Source organism: Acanthaster planci, linkage group LG05 (genome assembly GCF_054643075.1).
Source record: "Acanthaster planci isolate LZ-2023a linkage group LG05, COTS_SCS, whole genome shotgun sequence".
NCBI classification, from domain to species: domain Eukaryota; kingdom Metazoa; phylum Echinodermata; class Asteroidea; order Valvatida; family Acanthasteridae; genus Acanthaster; species Acanthaster planci.
Window position 1 is genome coordinate 16,269,695 of NC_141781.1, and position 19,916 is coordinate 16,289,610.

Consider the following 19,916-nt stretch of genomic DNA (forward strand, 5'->3'; position numbering starts at 1 on the left):
GCGCAAGAGTCCAATTAAAATGCCATTTGGAGAGTGAGATGGACAACTTTAATGGCATTCTCCAAGTTTGGAACTTTGGTAACTTCCAGAACGCATCCTACACTAGCTCATGTACTGTAACTTCAAGTGCATACACCTTGCCGGTAAAGTCCTGGCTTTACCCGCGTCAAATGCCCCACTCAAGCACATTTTGGGCTGTGGCAGAAAAATAATATAAATGTTTATGTTTCTCAGATGAAATGAAAATGCTTCGACTTTGAATTTTAAACCAGAACATCATTATTCACACTTGTTACCATGACACCATGAAATTAGGGGAAAACTGCACTTCGGCATTCTGAGTACAAGCTGTGACAACTTTCCAGCAACAGTTTTTTCTTTAATGCAAAGTTGAATTTGGTATTTAACTGTTACATTTGGAAGGCCACAGTTACATTTTTGCAATCTGTTTGGCCAGTAAGTGCATTGTACAGAATCTCTGTGCAACTGCGAGCATCCTGCCTTTGTTAAAAAATTGACACTCATTTACTCTTTAACTTAACAATGGTTGACCTTTTTGTTGAGTGTCCAATTGGGAAGACTCATTAAATTTATGAATCAAATTATCGAATGAATGAAAACACAAGTCGGGTTCCCAAGTAATGTATGATAACATAGCTTCCATTTATTGTGCACTAATCTTCCATGACACTGAAGCTTACCCCTTATATAACATAACGGCAGTACTCATGACAATAAAAAAAATAACTACCACTAATGGGTCATCAGGGAGACATTCCCATAAGAACATGCACAAAATTCTACTGTCCATAATTCAATATTCCCTAATCTGATCTGAACCAAACTTTGTCTGTTTTCATTTCAGGCCCTAACTATCATCTCTCAAAATATGGACGGTAAAATTCGGCCTCCTTCTGGTAGTTTGAAAATAGGGAGACACTGAAACGTATCCATAAAAGCGAATGTCCCCCTAATGATGAAAAATTTACCACAAAATGTCGCCCAAATGACTTAATTGCAAATATAAGTGTGAGCGTAAATTTAAACAGATTGTTAAATGGGGCACAAAAACTTCAGAATGGCAAACCAGGTTTTTGGAAGTGATGGCAAACTAAACGTTCTTTTGCTTCTACTTTCAGAAAATACAATAATCCTACATTCTGCTTTGCATTCTCTCTCTGTGCTTCTTTAGCAGACCAGTGTATTATTTCATTAAGAAATGTATTGTAGTTTTATTTTAAAAGAACTTTGTGGTGTAAAGCTCACTAGACCACATTATGAATATTGCGCCATACAAATTAATGATTACTTCTACTATTGGGCATACATTAAGTCCAAAAATTAGCACATTTTAGGATACTTTTTCAAGATAAATGATTTCTTCATAAAGATGATTAAACCTCTCTTCATTTCTGCTGATATTCGGGCCAAAACAAATACCATTTGAATACTGAGAAAAATCAAATGTGCCAAGTTTGCCCCATTCATCTGAATGAATGGGATAAGTTGGAGACGACCTTACAGTGAGTGGGAGACTGATAAAAGTAATTTTGATGTACAATTTAACATATTCCAACTAAGAGCAATGTAAATCCCACAAAAAATACTTTAGCAAAGATTGAAATTTACATTTCTTGCATATAAACTCCCTCAATTCATGAAGTGACCAAAAGTCCAAGGTTTGTAAAAACTGCATTAGTGCACCCTCCCCGCTTTCATCATGGTTATCTTCAAGAAAGCCTCCACAGTGACTAGTAGTTCTGTTATTGCCTCCAAAAGCCACACACATGGGAAGGTCCACTTGCAAATACTTACCTGAAGAGCCACTACCTATGCATATTTCCCTAAAGGGCACAAACACCTACTTTGAGTTCACATAATAGGCCACCCACAGTGTCCTGTGGCATACACGCCATCTTATTGTTTCCTTTTCTTGAGAGCCATGGCAAGAGTCAGCACGGTGTATGGACACTCAGGGTATTTGCTAGTAGACCCTTCCCACACGTTTATGGGTGGATTCTACAGCACTCATCTTACCCATAGAGCCTCTACCTAAGCAAAATACTACCAAAAACATGACAGGGTAGAGCAAGGATTACTTAATTAATGACCTGGTCATTATTAATATGCATCCATGATCGGGAGAACGGTAACGTGGGTAAGCTGGGAGAGACATAAACACAGGCTTATATTGTACCAGTGTGTTCTGTCCAGTGGGGATGCTGAGGGCTGGCATGTGAGGCTTGTAGAGGTACATTGTACATCTCATTGTGTGCCTGGAAGGACGTAAGTGCTTACGACTTTTTGCCGGAAAACATCAAGGGTTGCTTTTTGTGTAGCCTGTGTTGACTTTGGAGTAAATTTAATCCATTTTTACTAAAGAAAGAGAGTGTGTTTCATAAGCCGTTTTGCTGGGAGCGTTTTTTCTGCTCTTGCCATCAGCAATGCAATGACATATTTTTCCTGAGAAGAGCTGCTCCCACAACCTTAATTCTTGCAAGACCCGAGGGAAGCTGAGAGACCGAAAAGGATTGCTGTGAATTCTTATGTCGCTCCTTAGTATTGGAATACTAAGACCTGGTAATGTTGAGGGTGAATGCGCACATGAAGATGTGTCTTTGAGATTGAGGGATGTGACCCATGATGGTATTTAGATTGAGTCGAGGATCGTATGGTGCGAGTCCATGTGGAAGCATTTGGTGCAGATAAATGTGTTTATGCTGCCGTGTCCCTTTCTCGTGTCAGAAAAAGGATGGTGGGAAACCGGACGATCCGCCTCCGACGAACTATAAGAGTTGCAGTCTTGGTAAGGAGGGGCTTGAGTTCTGCCTCCAGGTTAAGATTTTTTTAACGAATGACGGTGTCCAACGGGGGGACCCTTGGAAAGATTGAAGGCGGTTGCCCACAGGTCTGAGAGGGGTGTTGCCAAGGCTCTGGAAAGTCAGCGATGCCAGCCCCCCGGAGAACCTGGAGGCCAGTGACTTGCATGACTGGCCACACAGGCAGGAGGATTGGCCTTGGCATTGGTCAGAGGTATGTGTCGTTATTCGTGTATTGGCCGAAGCAGGAGTATGACAGCGAAACAGCTGGCTCGAGAGGCATCGCAGGGTGTCCTGCAAGAGGCTACAAGAGCTATGATTTTCGACGTTTCATCTGATCCAGGCTGGATTTCAATACTGACTAATGGAGATTTATCCTTTCTGTGGCACTGATGCATTTCCCTTTGGCCTCCATTGCTTCCTGGACTTTGCCAGCGAAGAGATCTGGCTCCATCAAGGGGAGAGCTTCAAGACGCTGTCTGGCTCCTTCTGACAGGAGGATCAGGTTTTTATACAGCTGACGCAGAGAGGCCCAAAACGTGGACAATGTGGCAATGGGCCAAATCTAAGCATCCACATAACAAATCTATCCTGATTGGAACCTACTATAGGGTGCCAAAATGATCAAAAGGGTCTCCAGTTAGATAAGCTCAGGAAATCTGTCGCCGCCTTGAAGACAAAACTGAACTCCAACTCTGTTTATGTCATGGGAGCCTTTAACATTCCTAACATAAACTGGAATTATGGAACAGTTTCCAGTGGGCAAGGATACAGCAAGATGATAGGAGAAAAGTTACTTGACATATCCACAGAATTTGGTCTGACCCAGTGTGTTAGAGAATCTACTAGGTCACAAGGGAATACTCACAATATTCTTCATTTAGTGTTTACTACAACTTCAGCAACATTGCTGAAATTGAACTGAAACTGGCCTTTTGGTCGGACATCAAGAGTCTTTGAAATGAAAACCTAGGCATTGCAGATTTGGCTCAGGGGAACATCCTTGTCAGCGACAGTAAATCTAAGGCTGATACACTGAATAAACATTTCCAGAGAGCATTCAATCCGGATCACTTGTCTTCATTGGTAGAATTTCAAGATATACAATGTGAAGATATATCAAAACTTGAAATCTCAACAACAGGTGTACAAACGCTGCTTAATAGACCTGGCTCCTTCAAAAGCACCTGGCCCTTGCAGTATACCTCCACTTGTGGCTGCTCCTCTGGCTCCCATATTCTGTGACGTCTTTCAGACATCGATCGATAGTGGTGACGTTCCTTCAACCTGGAAAACTGCCAATGTGTCTGCTGTTTTTAAAAAAGGAGATAAGTCTGACCCTTTGAATTATCGTCCTAACATCTGTTCCTTGCAAGATGCTTGAGCACATCATCGCCGGCCATATCATGAAACACCTCAAGAAGTTCAATATCTTATGTGACAGTCAACATGGATTTAGGGCCGGAAGATCAACCGAAGTAATAACAACCCTTCATAACATTAATTGGCAAATCAATAACAAAAAGACTATGGATGTAGCTATATTGGACTTTTCTAAAGCCTTTGATAAGGTGCTTCATAATCTCTTATTTATAAAACTCTGTCACTATGGAATTACTGCTTCACTGTATACTTGGATTGGCAACTTTCTCAGTGGTCGTAGTCAAAAAGTCATCGTTGAAAGACAGGCTTCTGAGTCCATACCAGTTACCTCCGGAGTTCCCCAAGGTTCAGTTCTTGGACCCTTGCTTTTTTGATACACGTAAATGATCTCCCAGTGAACTTGTCATCCACCGTTTGTCTTTTTGCAGATTATTGCCTCATCTACAATGCTGATAAGCTCCAACTTCAACAAGATCTTCATAAATTAGAATTAAGGCAATCAAAGTGGCTGATGGAATTCAATCCTTACAAGTGTACCACTTTATCTGTAGGGCTAAGGCAAGGTATAAAACATAGCTACCAGTTCTGTGGTCAGGTCCTACAGATTGTTGACTCCCAAAAAAATCTTGGCGTCACTATTACTAGCTGTGACCTGGAGAGGACATGTTTCAGAAGTGGTGAAAAAATCTCAAAAGATATCAGGATTAATCAAACGGAACTTGTGGTTCAGCAGTACTACTGTCAAAGAAACAGCCTACAAGACATTGGTTCATCCCATTCTTGAATATGCCTCAACATCTTGGGACCTTCATTTGAAGTCAGACATTCATCACTTGAGACGAGTTCAGAGACTGGCTGTAAGATTCATCTACAACAATTATAGCACATCACCAGGGACAGTTACATACTTTCTCTCAATTCATGGGTGGCTTACCCTAGAGCAACGACGAAAAATCAGTTAATTAGTCATGTTCAACAAGATTCTGAATAGCATTGTCAATGTACCAGCAGAGGCTTTTGTCGCTACAAACACATAATCTTCTCGGGGACAAAAATATAAATTAAACCAACTATATGCCAGAACCAGTGTCTTCAGCAACAGCTTTTTTCCATGGACAATTAATTAAGCATTGGAATAGTCTCCCATCTAATATTGTTGAATCTGGCAAAACATCACATACAACTTTTAAAGCTGAACTTTTTAAATTGTTCAGTGCTTGTAAGTAAGCTACCGAGGACACGTCTAGCACCACGCCCCGAACTAAACCTCAAGTTGGTGTGATGTTTCCTGATGGAGGCTTTGCCAGCTATATGATTCAGATTCAGTGTTGTACATGTATTTCAAAGGGGATAGATTTCGCATGTCCATGGCATCAATCCCCTCAGCATCTGAGGAACGGTTTGATTGGGAAAGCCGTGACAATCCCAAAGTTGAAGTCTCAGGCTGTACATAAAGGTCTCCTGGAGCATTAGTGTGCGTGGATGGGGCGACGTTAGAGGCAAGTTAGTATACGCACAGAGCGCGCGTGAGGACCCAAGTGAGGAGCAAGCTGTCCCATGAAGAAAACCCGCCAGCCTATTTTTTTTCCCCACACAAGATCTGACAGACTTGAAAGAGGGTGCCCTCTGTGGTAATGCATTATTCATAATTCTGTCCAAGGCATTAAAGAGTGGTTATATAATAAGGTATAAAGGTATTAAATTCAGCTTGGCGGCCTATGTGTGCATTAGTCGGGAATACTCCAGACTTGAAATCCTCCATCCCAGGTTTGAATTCTCACTGCTTGTTTTTACAACTCTTTCTTTAAACTTGTAAATAACAAGTGAGAAAGGAACATTCCCACCATAAGTTTGGTTTGTTAGGTCAAGAACCATGCATTGGATATGCATGTAACAGACCAATCACAAGACAACTGTTTGGAAAAAAAATTTGCAACCCGCAAGTCATGGCCGAGATGGAGGCTGGTTCCCGGTCTATTGGGTCGCCGTCCCTGGTTCCCAGGGTGGATTTTGCCGATGGGAGGGGTGCTCCAAGCAGATTCACGTTTAGGCCCAGGGGAAGGTAATGCCTCCTGACCTTGTGCCTCTACCGGGGCCAGGGCTCCCGTGTCATGGGGCCCATGGTAGCTCCAGCCGAGGTCCTCTTTCAAGAACCAAGTGCACAGAAAAAGTAACAAAAATTTGTACCTGGGAGCAAAATTATGAAACGAAGACACACAAGACATTGGCGAATTCTGCTTTTTATTAAATCGATGAAATAAACACAAGCAGATAGGGTATATAAACTGGGTAAACTGACGCGGAAAATTTTACGATCCATCACTATCTGATGCCAAGAAAAAAGGCGAAGATAAGATGGCAGACATTGCGCACCTCTAGGGAAATATGCATGAGTAGTAGCTCTACGAGTCAGATGAATGCTGTAGACGCGTGTTGTGTGCAGTTTCCTGTTTTCTATGTTCTCACTTAGCATCCTCTGTTTTCTTTCTGTACAATACCCTAACTTCGCTTGTTTTCCTTGAGTTTTGGTTCTTTCTTGAGTTTTCCTTCTCTTCCATTCAAGCTTCCCTTTTTGTGCCTCTTTTGCCGATTCCTCTGCCTCCTAAAATTGTTTTTCAACTCAGAAATAAGGCATCATTCTTCTGTTACTCGGCTGACCCATTTGCCACTTTGTATGACTGGTTCTTTTCTTTTCATCTCTTCTTGTCTCTCCAGCTGGAGTACATATGATGACATTTGAATTGGTTCAGTTTCTGAGTCAACGAGAGAGTTCATTCATATTATAGTAGCGTTTGGTACTACAACTGAACAGTTCCATGACATGACATATTCATCTTGCTCTATGGTGAACCTCCACATCAACACTGAGCATGTGACAACTGTTCATCGAGTCAAACAGTCTTGTCAGGTTCCTTTTGCCACTGCTGAAAATTATATGTGATGGCTGGTGGAATGTCTTCCTACTTTGCACAGCTGGTCTGAAAAAAATGTGAAAAGAAGAGAATTTTAAAATCATTATGGTCACGCAGTCAAAATTTGTTTAACTTGGTATTTCATTTTAAAAATCCTTTCATTTCATTCATATCAAGGAGCCTGAAAGTAAAACGTCACACAGCGAGCTTCCAAAAACCTCATGCGGCCCACGAGGGACACACGGAACTCCTCTGTCACGTTCCCTTTTTTTTTTTGAATGATTTCTGACTGAACCATCACAAGATGTCAGAATTTTTTCTCTGTGTTCTTCAAGTAATGTTTTTGAAAAGTCACCTGGATAAAAAAAGGAATTTGTTAACAACTTTACTTCCTGCATAATAATGCAGGAAGTAAAGTAAAGTTCCTAGGTCTCCTTGCGCATAAACATTTGTTTCACTCTGCATACAAACATGAGAACATGCATTCATAAATGCAAGTTACTCCTTATTCATTTACTTATTTATTTACAAATTGTAAACAGCTACATTTATTTTGGTCTCTGTTTTCTTATCCCAGCTTTTATCAAAAGACTACTATAAACTACAAAACTTTTTGTTGGCATACAAATACAACGAGTTGCATAGGTCATCATGTATTTTAAATTTTTGGAAGTGACAGGTCAGTTTTTGCCAAGGCTCATTTCACCCTTTATCAACCTGCAAACTTGAATTCTCAAATTTTGATTGGTTGATCCATGGCAACAAACAGTGTGATATACATAACAACTGTTGACTGCTGTGGTGTGAGATGCACTGCGACCTCGCTGCCATGTTTGTCCTTTACGAAGCGGAGAAACCACTGGAGCCAAAGTGGGAAAGGATGGGCGGAAGCGGCTGGGCAGGGGTAAGTATCACTAGGAGACCCGACCCACACTAATGTGGGGGAGGAGTCTCCTGCATTCACGTACCCCTGCCCAGCCTACATATGCAGAGTGGCATTGTACCCTAGTTACTAAAAGAGCATAGGTGAGTGGTTGATGTGTTTGTTTGGAAAGATAGAGTCCCAATCCTGGATGCGTGGAGTGGAGGAAGGGAGGCTCCCCATCCGAATAGCGATGCGTCCGTTGTCACCGTCCCATTCGGTCTCAGGGGAAGGAAAGGACGACTGGTGGACAGGTGCTAGGTGACGGTCCACCACCAAAGGTGATTGCGAACATCTGACGGAAGAGAGAACAAGGTAGAAATCGGGTCGCTCTTGGGGCGGTGCTGAGATAGGATATGCAGTTGAAGTGGCCATATCCGCAGTCGACACTATGGGACAAGATTGACCAGACTGGCTATTAAGCTGAGGAGACAAAGCCAGGCTAACGCCGGAGGAGCCTCAGACCATAGAAACTGAAGGACGCATTGACGCAGGTTGAGGATGTGCTCTCGTGTCAGAACCGCAATGCCTTTTTGGAGGTTGAGGACCGCTCCGTAGTGGGTCCGCCTTTGTGATGGATCGAGGGCCGACTTGTCGTGGTTGATGAGGAACCCAGGTGCATTGTGATGTCGAGGGTGAGAGAAGTGCAGGCCCCGGCCTTGTCGAGGAAGGGACCGACAATCAGCCAGTCATCTAGGTATTAAAAAATGAGGAGATCACACTGTTGTACATAGGCGGCGAGTTTCTTGGTGATCCTGGTGAAGACCTTTGGCGAAGTTGAGAGGCCGAACGGAAGAGGGTCAAGGGGCAGTATGCATAAGCAAGTCTTTTCAGCGTACTGTAACAGGCACATGGGAAATTTTCATATGTAAGCTGGGCAGGGGTATGTGAATACAGGAGACTGTACAGTTAACATATGTAAAAACATTATCGTTTAAGCTTTTTTGACATGGTATTCCTATTGTATACTTGTTCGTGACAACATGGTGATCTCTTGCTCAGCGTATGGCTGTACGAACAGACAAGGCCAAAAAGACGGCATTTCGTTCTACAGATTTCCAATAAATTCGGAGAGAAGAGTGAAATGGGTTGCGGTGTTGAAACGTGCAGACTTGATGCCGTCCAGCACGAGTAGAATATGAAGCGTATATTTTGTATCAGGTAAGCTATGGACTTCAAAAATGTTTCGTAGGATCATTGTGTAGAAATTTTTGATGAACTCCTGAAATTGGTAGGGTTTGAAGTGTGAAACCATTTTACAGTTTGCTGGAATGAAATACAATGTACTTCTTGCAAAAGCTGCATTAATTTTTCTCCAAATTTTGTCAACATGATATGTCAAAACACTGCACATGTAACGTTAGGATATTGGACATGTTGGATGATGGCTTTTCTTTTACTGTCGTTTCCCATTTACTGTGTGTACTGATTTCTTTCCAGTCTTCACAGTAAACCCCAAGGCTTCAGTGTTTGATGTTGATGGAATGTTTTGAGTGGATAGAATTAAGATTCAATTTTGTTTATGATTCCATTGCATGTTACATTGGAATCTGCCCACCAATTTTTGCATGTTAAACACTGTATCATAACATGTATTTTGACATTCTATTTCTGTAGGTAAAAAGAGTGATAACCCCCTATCATCCAACTACGTGCCATCCTTATTCTGCTTCGTTACCTCAACGCAGAAGAGGAAAAAGGTGGGAGAAGTGGAGCAGTTTGAACAAAGACAAAACACCAAGCGACGCAAGAATGAGGAGCAACAGAGGTCTACTAAAGCTGAAGCCCTCCTCAAGCTACATGTCGCGGTAAATAAACAGGAGTCAGTTCCTCAAAAAGATGAAGCTCTGGAACCACAGGAGGAAAGTGAAGATGAAAATCCAACAGTTTCTGAGGAAGTTCTGAAGGCAGAATGTCAAAATTTGAGGCAGGAGGTTTTCTTACTGAAAGAAAATCTCTGTCCCTGGATGAGGATTCCTTCAAAGACAATGACACTAAAGTGAAAGACTTGACGGGACTTCCTTCATATTTGATGCTTATTGCTATCGTGAATAATGTGCTTGGGTACCTTCATGAAAAAAACATTCTCACCCCTTTTCATCAAGTGTTAATGACATGTATGAAACTACGATGTAACCTCAATATGCAGTTCATTTCATATCTTTTTGGTGTTTCCAGGTCAACAATCTCGCAGGTTTTTAATGATGTCATTCATGTTATGGACCGTCGTTTGGTGCCTGCTTTAGTAATGTGGCGTGACCGTGAGCAGTTGAGAATGTCCATGCCAATGTCATTCCCAAAGACATTCAAACATTGTGCATGTATCATTGACTGTTTTGAAATTTTTATAGAGAGAGCCAGTAATCTAAAAGCTAGGGCACAGAAATACTCCATCTACAAATCACATAATACCATGAAGTATCTGATTGGCATAACACCTCAGGGTTGCATTTCTTACATTTCGAAAGGCTGGGGAGGTAGGACCAGTGATAAATACATCACAAATAATTGTGGATTTCTGGAAAAATTGATTCCAGGTGATGTTATGTTAGCCGACAGAGGCTTTGATGTTGGGGATTTTGTTGGCTTATTTAATGCCATTCTCAAAATTCCTGCCTTTACAAAGGGCAAACAACAGTTGAATCCATTGAATGTGGAGGCCACACGAGTTCTTGCTTCCCAAAGGATCCACATGGAGCGTGTGATTGGTTTCACAAGGCAAAAATACACCATGCTGCAATCAAATGTTCCAATCACGTATTTGCTTAGCGACCAACATAATCTAACAACACTTGACAAAATAGTCCATGTAGCTTGTGCACTTACCAACCTTTTGGAATCAGTTGTGCCTTTTGATTAAGGAGTGAATTTTGTAAAAAATTCTTTGCCCAGAACCAGTTAGACAAAGAAGTACACAAAGAAAAACAGAAATAATGGAAATGTCAAATTCATGTTTAATTGAATGAACATTGAAAGGGTTAACAAGAAAGGCTTGAGTAATAAAAAAAGTACATGAATTGCTTCTGAAGTGGTGAATTTAGCATCATTCATCAAAGAGTAGTTTATAGATGTATTTACATCGTATATGAACATGTACAATAAATTGTTTAAGCAACATGAAGACAACTGCAATTCTTGACTCAACTCCAGAATTCCCTGAAATGGTTCCATGGATATACTACAGAATAAAAATAAGTCCAAAGCCACTGCCCCCCTCCAGACTATGACATATAGTCGCAATTCAGGGAAAAAAACAGAACACTACAGCATAGGTACATGCAATTTTATCTGCAAATATTTAATTTAACTAAATAGAGAACTGGTAGTAAAGCAAAGGATGTCATTCCAATGTTTGCAGGGTGTTGAGTGGATGTCTACTTTCAAATTCTCTTCTTGGCTGCTAAATGTACTCTGCAGTCTGGACATAACCACTTTCTATTTGGCAATTTTTGAGTCCCGGGCATGTCTGGTGAAAGTTCTTAATTCTACAAATGTTCGACTGGCACACCAAAACATTGCCCTCCACCTGACTATTTTGGCAGTAGCATGGCTTCGTCGTTCCAAGAAGGGCCTCTCCAGGAGGGGACTTCCTGGATTGTGTGTACCACTTCCCAAGCAACTCTGGATGAATACCCTGTAGATAAAACTCTTGTGCGGCTGATAAACAGCTTCTGAGGAAGTCATTATCCATCTGTATTTGTTCAATGAAGATTTCTTGGCCTGTACCATCCTGCCGCCACACAACAAAGTCACAATATCTGACCTCAGTCAGGACGAGTTGAAGCTGTACCTGCTAATAGTACTGGTGGCAGAGGTCCAATTTCAGTTTTCCTTCAGCATCAGGCTGGAGACAAAATCCCTTCAGCTCTGCTACTGATTCAAGGGAACAGCTCTTCAAACGGAATGGACACTTGACTTCCAGTATGCCAGCCCCACAACACTTACACTTGACTTTTCCATCAGGGGATGCTCCTAAGTGAGGGTACGATGGATGGAGGCAGAGGCCAGCATCGGTCACTTCACATCCCTCATGCACTTGACTCTGGTAGTCTGCATACATCGAACGGGCCTTCTCTTCACGTTCACAGCCCCACCTGGTAGAAGAACAAAGACCAATAAAAACATTGTAACTACTGGCATTCTCTCTACATATTTACAACTTTACATCTGCAAATTCAATCAAACATTTGGGCAAAGGGATCAGTTCTCAAATTTACAATGTTTCTTCTTCAATTGCATTACAAAGCAGCAACACGAAATATGGCTCAAAACTCTCTGGTCGTTTGCCAACAAACACCGAATAGAGCAACTCCCAATAAGAATTTATCATTTCAGTAGTTTTCATCAAAATCTACATGCAATGTTTGCATGTATAAGTAAGTGAATAAGCTTTTTGTACCATTTCACTCATCACTGTAGAAAGATAAATTAAAAATGTACTTACCTGGTGGCAGAAGTTTGGAACTTGAAGGCCTCAGGGTAGCATATCCGTTTGATGAGTAACACAGATGGATTGGTAGGGTGTGTTTGGCAGGCAGACCTGAAGTTGGATGCAGTAATACGTCCACATCTCTGCTGGACTGGAGCCGAGTCTCTGATTCAATGCATTCAGCCTGGAAAATAATACAATTATGAACTGCCATCAATATACCGGTATCTGTCCACTTCACAGTTTACAGAAGATTTCCACATACTACACGTACTTTCACTCAATATCCTGTGTACAAGCCCTATGGGATGGGTCTGACAATTCTTAAGTGTTTGCTAAGAAATTGCTTACGATTTCTAAATGCTCAAATTGACTTTGATGATATGTAATGACTATCTAGGGGCTTGTAAGTCACTACGGAGGAAAATGAGTGACAGTAGTATATGGAAATCTTTCCCATTTGACTATTGACAACATGCCAATCCATACATGTACCTGTCCCTTTGTTACTCTGATCCTGAAGACGACATCCTTGCACACTTAGCTAACTCCGGACAGGACAGCTTGCTCCATTCATCCTTGTATAGCTGTGCCAGCGGTTCCGGCAAGTTTAAGGCAATTGCCTTACAGATATACTCTGCTTCATACTTCGGGACTACAGCCAGAATGGCACTTCTAACCCCACTTGCCTTGATAGCATCATACAAAATACTTGCTTCTTAAAAAGTTGGCACTGGAATGTCTCTGGATTGAACGCTTCATTTTGGAGAGTTACACATTGTAAATGTCCTCTTACGTGAAGGGCTTGTGAAGTCAATCTCGTTTCCCTCAGCAAAATTCACGCGTCCCCCTGAAGGCTCCAACCACGTGCAGGGTAGTGACGTGCATGCTCTCTCCTTTAGCATCTTTACTGCAGCAGCAATATGGCTGCAGGCTTTGCCCAGTTCCGCCATACACGTGCAGTGGGCCGTTTCAACGGTGCCATCCTTCTCCACAATGATCCAGGGTTTCAGGGGTGGTGATGAGATGGATTGGGAATGTGCAACCTGAAAAACAAACCAAAACAGGACAGGACAGGACAGGACATGTTGCACTTTGCAGTAGGCAGGAATACATTTGTGAAAGTAAGGTCAGGCATGGAGCTTGATTTGATACAAACTGTACATGTAAAAACTCACTACCGTGTCTTAAAACTTAAAAGTCAAGCTTAGCAGTGAAAATATTGAAGCATTTTCAAAGGAAACAGAATGTTTTAGACAAGTCTCATACAAGTAGGATTGTGCATAGGGGATCAAGTGACAGTCGTGGATGAAAATCTTTCAACTTGTACCCTGCGGAACAGCAACGCCTACCTTGGACAACTCGTACCTTGCAAAATAACTTGTTGTACCGTCACGCCTACAGTAAGTCAAGTCGTTTAGTACGCACATCTGACTTGTCACGCTGCATTACTTAACATAAGGTACGAGTTGTCAGAGACAAAGGTACGAGTTGGCGAAGGTATGAGATGCTAAAGTACGAGTCGTCCAAAGCTGTACAACTAGGGCCAATGATTTTTTGTAATAGAGGAAAAGTGAGACGGAATTCATGGAATCAACTCCTCGAAATAGAAAACAGACTTTTGAAATTCTAAAGAAATTGTCAACTTGGCCTATTAAATTTTTTTGAAAAAAGATTGACATAGCTGGAAAGATTTCCATACACGACTGGCACTTGACACCATATACACAACACCTATAAATTTTCATTCTTAAAATTGACTTTTACGTCGAGTTAATGATATCCGATAGGTCACTAAAAGTACAAGGAAAATTAGTGCCGATCGTGTGATACAAATCATACCCCTAGATGTGCTAGCTCCTATCACAGTATCATGCCCAGGTCTATTTAAACGTTACAACATGTACATACCCTTGACATGACCAATACATTGTCTCGTCATGCTTGTGAGGAACTTTCCACAGCTGGATACTGGAGACCCATCCAGCCACAAAATACTTGTAAGCCTCCAAACTCTTGTAGGCTTTCAGCTCTTTTCCTGTGTAGTAAGACTGTTGATGAACCAGGTAAGTGTAGACATCGTGATAGGCAACTCCAGAAGGCCCTCCGCTGTGCCAACCGAACCGAAGCTTTGCAGATTCTTGAAAATACTCGCGGGCAAATTGTATAGGTCCTGCACCTCGATTGATGAGCATTTACTCAAATACTGATCCCTGAAATCACCATCTAAACTCTCGGTATACTTTGATAACGTATCATTTGACAAGGAAGCACTCATTTCGACATATTTCAGCGATAACGCAGGCAATGTATGATGAAAACACGATGTAGCGAACTTACACTCGTGATACATGTACTACTAGTACTAAACATTGTGTGAGTACGTACGCCGCTGCTGTCCAAAATGGTGGCGTGGTTACAGCTCACACGTCACTGCACGTTCCCTATATTTATATAGGCTGGTTAGCAGTCCCCGCATTACCTTATACACTGCTGGAACGGGAATGAGTCTGTTGTAGTCACTGATTGAATTCCCTGATAGCCTATGCTCAAAACATATAATGGGTACCATGCAAAACTGACAGACACCCATTTCAGACAGGCGTTCTAGTGCCAAACCAAATTAAAAGCAAATTTTGAATTCAGTACGGCAAAAGTTCAACGTCTGAAACAATTAGGAGCGACCAGGTGTGCTAACAGGCAAAAGATCGGCACTTGAAGGTGTTTGCAACGACACTAGAGTGACTTAGTTTCAGAGTCACTCTTTTCATGAGCCGAACCAAATGCAAATGTATGTAAATGTATGCAAATGTTGAAAATAAGTAATGACCCTTTGACACATCCCACAAAAACAAGGAATTTTGTTGTTTACTCGTATAGTTTGCGAGAAATGTTCAACTACCAGCCTATGCTTAGAGGAACAACATGCACATTTACGTCACCTATAGCCTAGATTTCCCCTACTCCTGGGCGCACAAAGAAACCTTAGATTTCTGAAAGAATCTGTAGTTATTGATAAGGTAAGTGTCGTGTCTGGCTATGATTGTCAAGTGCTTCTTGACTACGTGTATTATATGTATTCTGAGTGCTCAGTTTGCAGTTCAATCTTCACTCGTTCACAAATTTATTCTACTTCCTTACTGAGCTGGTTTTCCTTTGAACATCACATGGAGGAAGAAAAAGCATGAAATTAGTTAAAACAATTTTAAAACTGAACATGATTTGATGCTAATATTTTGGGGAAAGAGATCCACATAAGGACAACACTAATTTTCCTTAAAATTTATAACAGCCGTCAGAAAGTGATAGTGTAACCTTGAAAACTAACATGCAATGGGGGAACTCGCAAAACAACAAAAATCTCTATCTAAACCATGATCTTTGAGGGAAAGGTCTCAGGCAACTCTAAACTAAAACTTCGAATTTTTATAGAGGAACTACTACGAATAGACATGGATTTAATAACAAACTCTTTTCTGGCTCTGCAACAATAGCATGTTCCCAGAATGAAATTTAGCGAAGGAAACCTTCCTGAAAACCAAGGATCTTCGAGGAAAAGGTCTCAGGAAACTGTGTTAATAGGGACTCAGGCACCAATATATGGCTTAAAAAAAGGACAGAAAACAAGTTTTTTCATGAAGAACACACACAAAAATTGAGAAATCCAAAAGGACTACTAGACTAAAATAATGAACACCAAAAGACTGAAACTTTAAAAGGACCAAACCCAACACAGTGTGTCAAATAGATCTTGTGAGGAGAGTTTGGCTTTTGATCACTAACTCTTTAGAAGCAGACAGAAACCTGACTCAAACAGAAACGCGTAATCCAGTGAGGAGAAACAAATACATGAACAGTGATAGTGTCTCTGCTGGTCTGCTCTTCAAACTAAGTGTGGTCAGAGCATAGGTGTCAAGTTATATGGGTTGACGCATGGGTCAAAGTAAATTAACGAGGGAAACATCAACCAAAAACAGGGCAACCAGGGCAACTAAAACTTCACATTTTTATAGAGGAACTACTATGAAAAGACATGGATTTAACCCTAACCCCCTAGGGTGTATGTAAAATCATATTAAAATTGGAGGATTTGGGATTGTTAAGGTTAATAACAGCAGCAAACTCTTTGCTGGCTCTGCCACTATAGCATGTCCCCAGAATGAAATTAGCAAAGAAAATTCTGAAGTGTTTACTTAGAAAAGATTTTTTTCAGACAGTCCTCATAGGTTAGTCCACAGGGCCTCAAGTATTGTCCATTTATGGAATTTCGCCCATAGTCTTTCATTGCCATGAACAAAGCAACAATGTTCAATCATTCTGCCATGCCTCAGTGTTCGAAAAACCATTTTCCATTGGTAGTATCTGAATGTAAATACACTTTTCTGCAGAATGAAATTGATGAATGTGAAGTGGTGGGAGACTTGAACAGATTGCAACAAAATGTCTATTCAAGTCATTGGCAACAACCAGATCAGTTTTATCTGCAAATGTAAGAAAAAATTTATTTTTTTTAAACGGTGCTAGACAACCCTTCCAGATTTAATGGAGATCGATGTTTGAGACTCACTGCATACACGCGCCTTGAGGAGCGCAAGTATATGCGCGTTTGACGCAGAGCATGCTGAGTACGTGTAACTAATTTACTCCATCATGCATGGTCTTTGCGTGCAAGCAGAACACGTGCAAGAAGCTGCTTGTACCTGTCTTTCTTTTCACTGATTGGGGGTGCACTTCAGGTCGAGGCAGATACGCCATCAAAACTTTGTTCATGTTTTCAAACCTTCGCTCTGAAATCTTTTGCTCACGAATTCGCTCGTTTAAGAAAAACTAAAAGACGAACTCTTTTTTGCTTCCCCTGTTGTTTTGCTTGGGCCAGTTGTTCCAAGGCTAATTCGTTCTTCATCAACTCATTGTTGCAAAATGTTGTTTAACAAAAACTCAACCCCATGAATGCCAGCGCGCCACCAACCATCATTAAAACACTTGCCATCTTTAAAACAAAAACTCAAAAAAATTAATTTTTTTTTCAAAAACAAAAACTCTCAAGAACTCTTATCCTTTGTCTTTTTAACTTTAAACAATCTTTTAATATTTAAATTAATGAAAAACAACACAAATTACGGCAAGAAGCTCAATCCAAACTGTCGTCTCAAAGTTCCAAGAGCAATCGAAGTTGAAAGGAGTGAAGTGGCCCAAGCATCATAGCTGTGGTTTCGTCCATTGGGGGTAGAAGACGTGATTGTTCCAGGCAGAGCTAAACGCTCTTTCAAGCTCGAGCTTGATTGATTTGTTTCGTAATGTGTTTGACGGCACTGAGACGCTGTCAATTGTCAACAACTGTAGTTCCAAGTAGCAGATCAAATATCATGAACAAAAAATTGCTCTCAAAACCAAAAATGGCTTTTTCTGGCAGGCACTATCAACATTCCTGTGTGCTATTGACTCAAACACAGAACTTGGTGCTCAAAGACTACTAAGAAAAAACCAGCTTGGCTCACGTTGTTTTATTGGAAAGATCTTGGGTCGTTTGACATCAAATGAGAACGATGTGGTTCCTGGTTTTATGTAGCGGTACTTGCTCAATGTGAAATGCAATAAACTTGTCACAAAAAACAAACCACCTATGTCTCATGTGCTTTTGTAAAAAAGATTTTAAAATATATTACCGGTATATTTACAGTAATAAAATAAAATAAAATGGAAACGATGGTTTGCAATAAATGCCACATAAAGCTATCTCTGATTTTAAAGAAAAAATAAATCGTAAACATTGTTCTTTTTGTATCGAGTGCAATCAAATGGTAAACCTGTATAATGCTTATTACAAAGGCACTCATGGTAAACAGAAAGCCTATGTGTTAACTGTTGTGGTTCTGGAATCTGTGAACACAAGAAACCTAACAACCATTTTAAATTCTGCAGTGACCCTATCAATATTTAAATTAGTCACAGAGACCATGCTGTTGTCATGTTTAAATCACTGCAGACTGCTCCAACTCAAAGACTTTTCAGAATATCGTTCTGGCCTTTCCATGATCCAATGGTCAGAATGTTTGGATTTTTATTCTGTTAAAGATCCAAACAGCATGGTGGAAAAATTCCATGAAATAATTGGTGTTAATTATCGATGGTGTTTTGAATTGGTCAGTATTAAGCGTAAACCTGACGATAAACCATGGTTGAATGATGGAATAAGCACAGTAAATTGTGCAAGATGATCTTGCATTTAACAGCATGTTAAGTATTATAGATCACTGTGAAACAAGGTGCACAGAATGATAAGGTCAGCCAAAAGAAATTCTTACAAGGAAAAAAAAATGCTCATTTAAAACATACTTAGCCAGGAAAGTGGTACAGACAAATTCGACATTTGGCTGGTTTAAAAAAAATAATTTTTTTTCTTACATTTGCAGATAAAACTGATCTGGTTGTTGCCAATGACTTGAATAGACATTTTGTTGCAATCTGTTAAAGTCTCCCACCACTTGACATTCATCAATTGACAGCATACTTACCTGCACCTCCCCTGCCACCAAAAATTTATCGGTTTCAGGTTAAATATCTGAACCATTAATGTATATTTTCAACTGTTGTCTTAAATTCGGTCATTTTCCGATGGTCTGGAAAATTCTTCTGTCTGTCCTGTACCGAAGGAAACTGGTGCTAACAGTTTGGATAAATTACGACCTGTATCTATGACACCAATCATTGCAAGAATTTTTGAGGGTTTTTAGCGGGTGGATTACGAGTAATGTCAGGTGTAACATTGATCCTCAACAGTATGGCAACATGAAGAATAGTTTTGTCACACATTATCTTATTGATATGCTTGATGTAATACATGTGTCTGTGTCAATTTGTATACAATTTATTTTAGCAAGGCCTTTGACCATATTAACCACACTAAAGTGGCTGAAGAACTCATTGGGTTTGGGGTTAATCCGGCAATTCTTTTTTAGTTTTCTTGCTGATTGGACTCAAGTGTTAAATATCAGGGATATCCTCATCTCCACTGAACTTAACTTGTGGGGTTCTTCAGGGTACTAAGTTAAGACCAATTCTTTTCTGGCCATGATCAATGATGCTGCTCTAAATACTAGTACAAAATTTGGGTCTTTTCCTTTTTTTTAAGTTAAGGAGTAAGTTCCTTTAAAATGTTAGTGGTCTGGCCACAATGCTGCAGGCCCTTATTGTTCGTTAATCTTTTGATATTTTATTTGACCGTGGAGCCCTGGCCTGGCTCTCTGTTCCTCAGTAATGCTAATTTGGTTTGTTCATTGCAGTCTTAAGAATTCCTTTTCTTGTTTCTATTAGCAGTGGTGCAACATTTCTTACATAACTTTCTCTGTGTGCTTATAAAAGCTGCCTGTTAGGTCAGTAGGTGTGGATTTATGGCTGGGGCATGGTGATGGATGGTGGCGTGTAACTTTGTTCCCCTATTTCCATTTTAG

General features: G+C 40.7%; 3 protein-coding genes across 3 annotated transcripts in view; 1 reads left to right on the plus strand and 2 right to left on the minus strand.

Annotated features, from left to right (window-relative positions):
• Window positions 1–639: 639 nt before the first annotated feature.
• The window catches only part of supt7l (SPT7 like, STAGA complex subunit gamma), a 206,684-nt gene continuing 187,407 nt past the window's right edge, over window positions 640–19,916 (minus strand). Inside the window, exon 10 of the mRNA XM_022250916.2 lies at window positions 640–7,180. Coding sequence (XP_022106608.1) covers window positions 7,163–7,180 — 18 coding nt within the window. The 3' untranslated portion in view covers window positions 640–7,162. The remainder of the gene's footprint in view (window positions 7,181–19,916) is intronic.
• Window positions 9,408–10,896, plus strand: LOC110987815 (uncharacterized). The gene has a single exon (XM_022250918.2). The coding sequence runs from the start codon at window positions 9,949–9,951 to the stop codon at window positions 10,894–10,896; it is 948 nt and encodes a 315-aa protein (XP_022106610.2). The 5' UTR covers window positions 9,408–9,948.
• Window positions 11,765–13,595, minus strand: LOC147799115 (uncharacterized; the record flags this gene model as incomplete). Its single annotated transcript, XM_087136752.1, has 3 exons — window positions 11,765–12,130; window positions 12,481–12,628; window positions 13,262–13,595. Coding segments are annotated over 3 exons (783 nt in total), but the record flags the coding sequence as incomplete, so codon positions are not given.

Coding starts and splice junctions, on each gene's coding strand:
- LOC110987815 (XM_022250918.2), top strand. CDS start 9,949: ATGTCAAAATTTGAGGCAGGAGGTTTTCTTACTGAAAGAAAATCTCTG.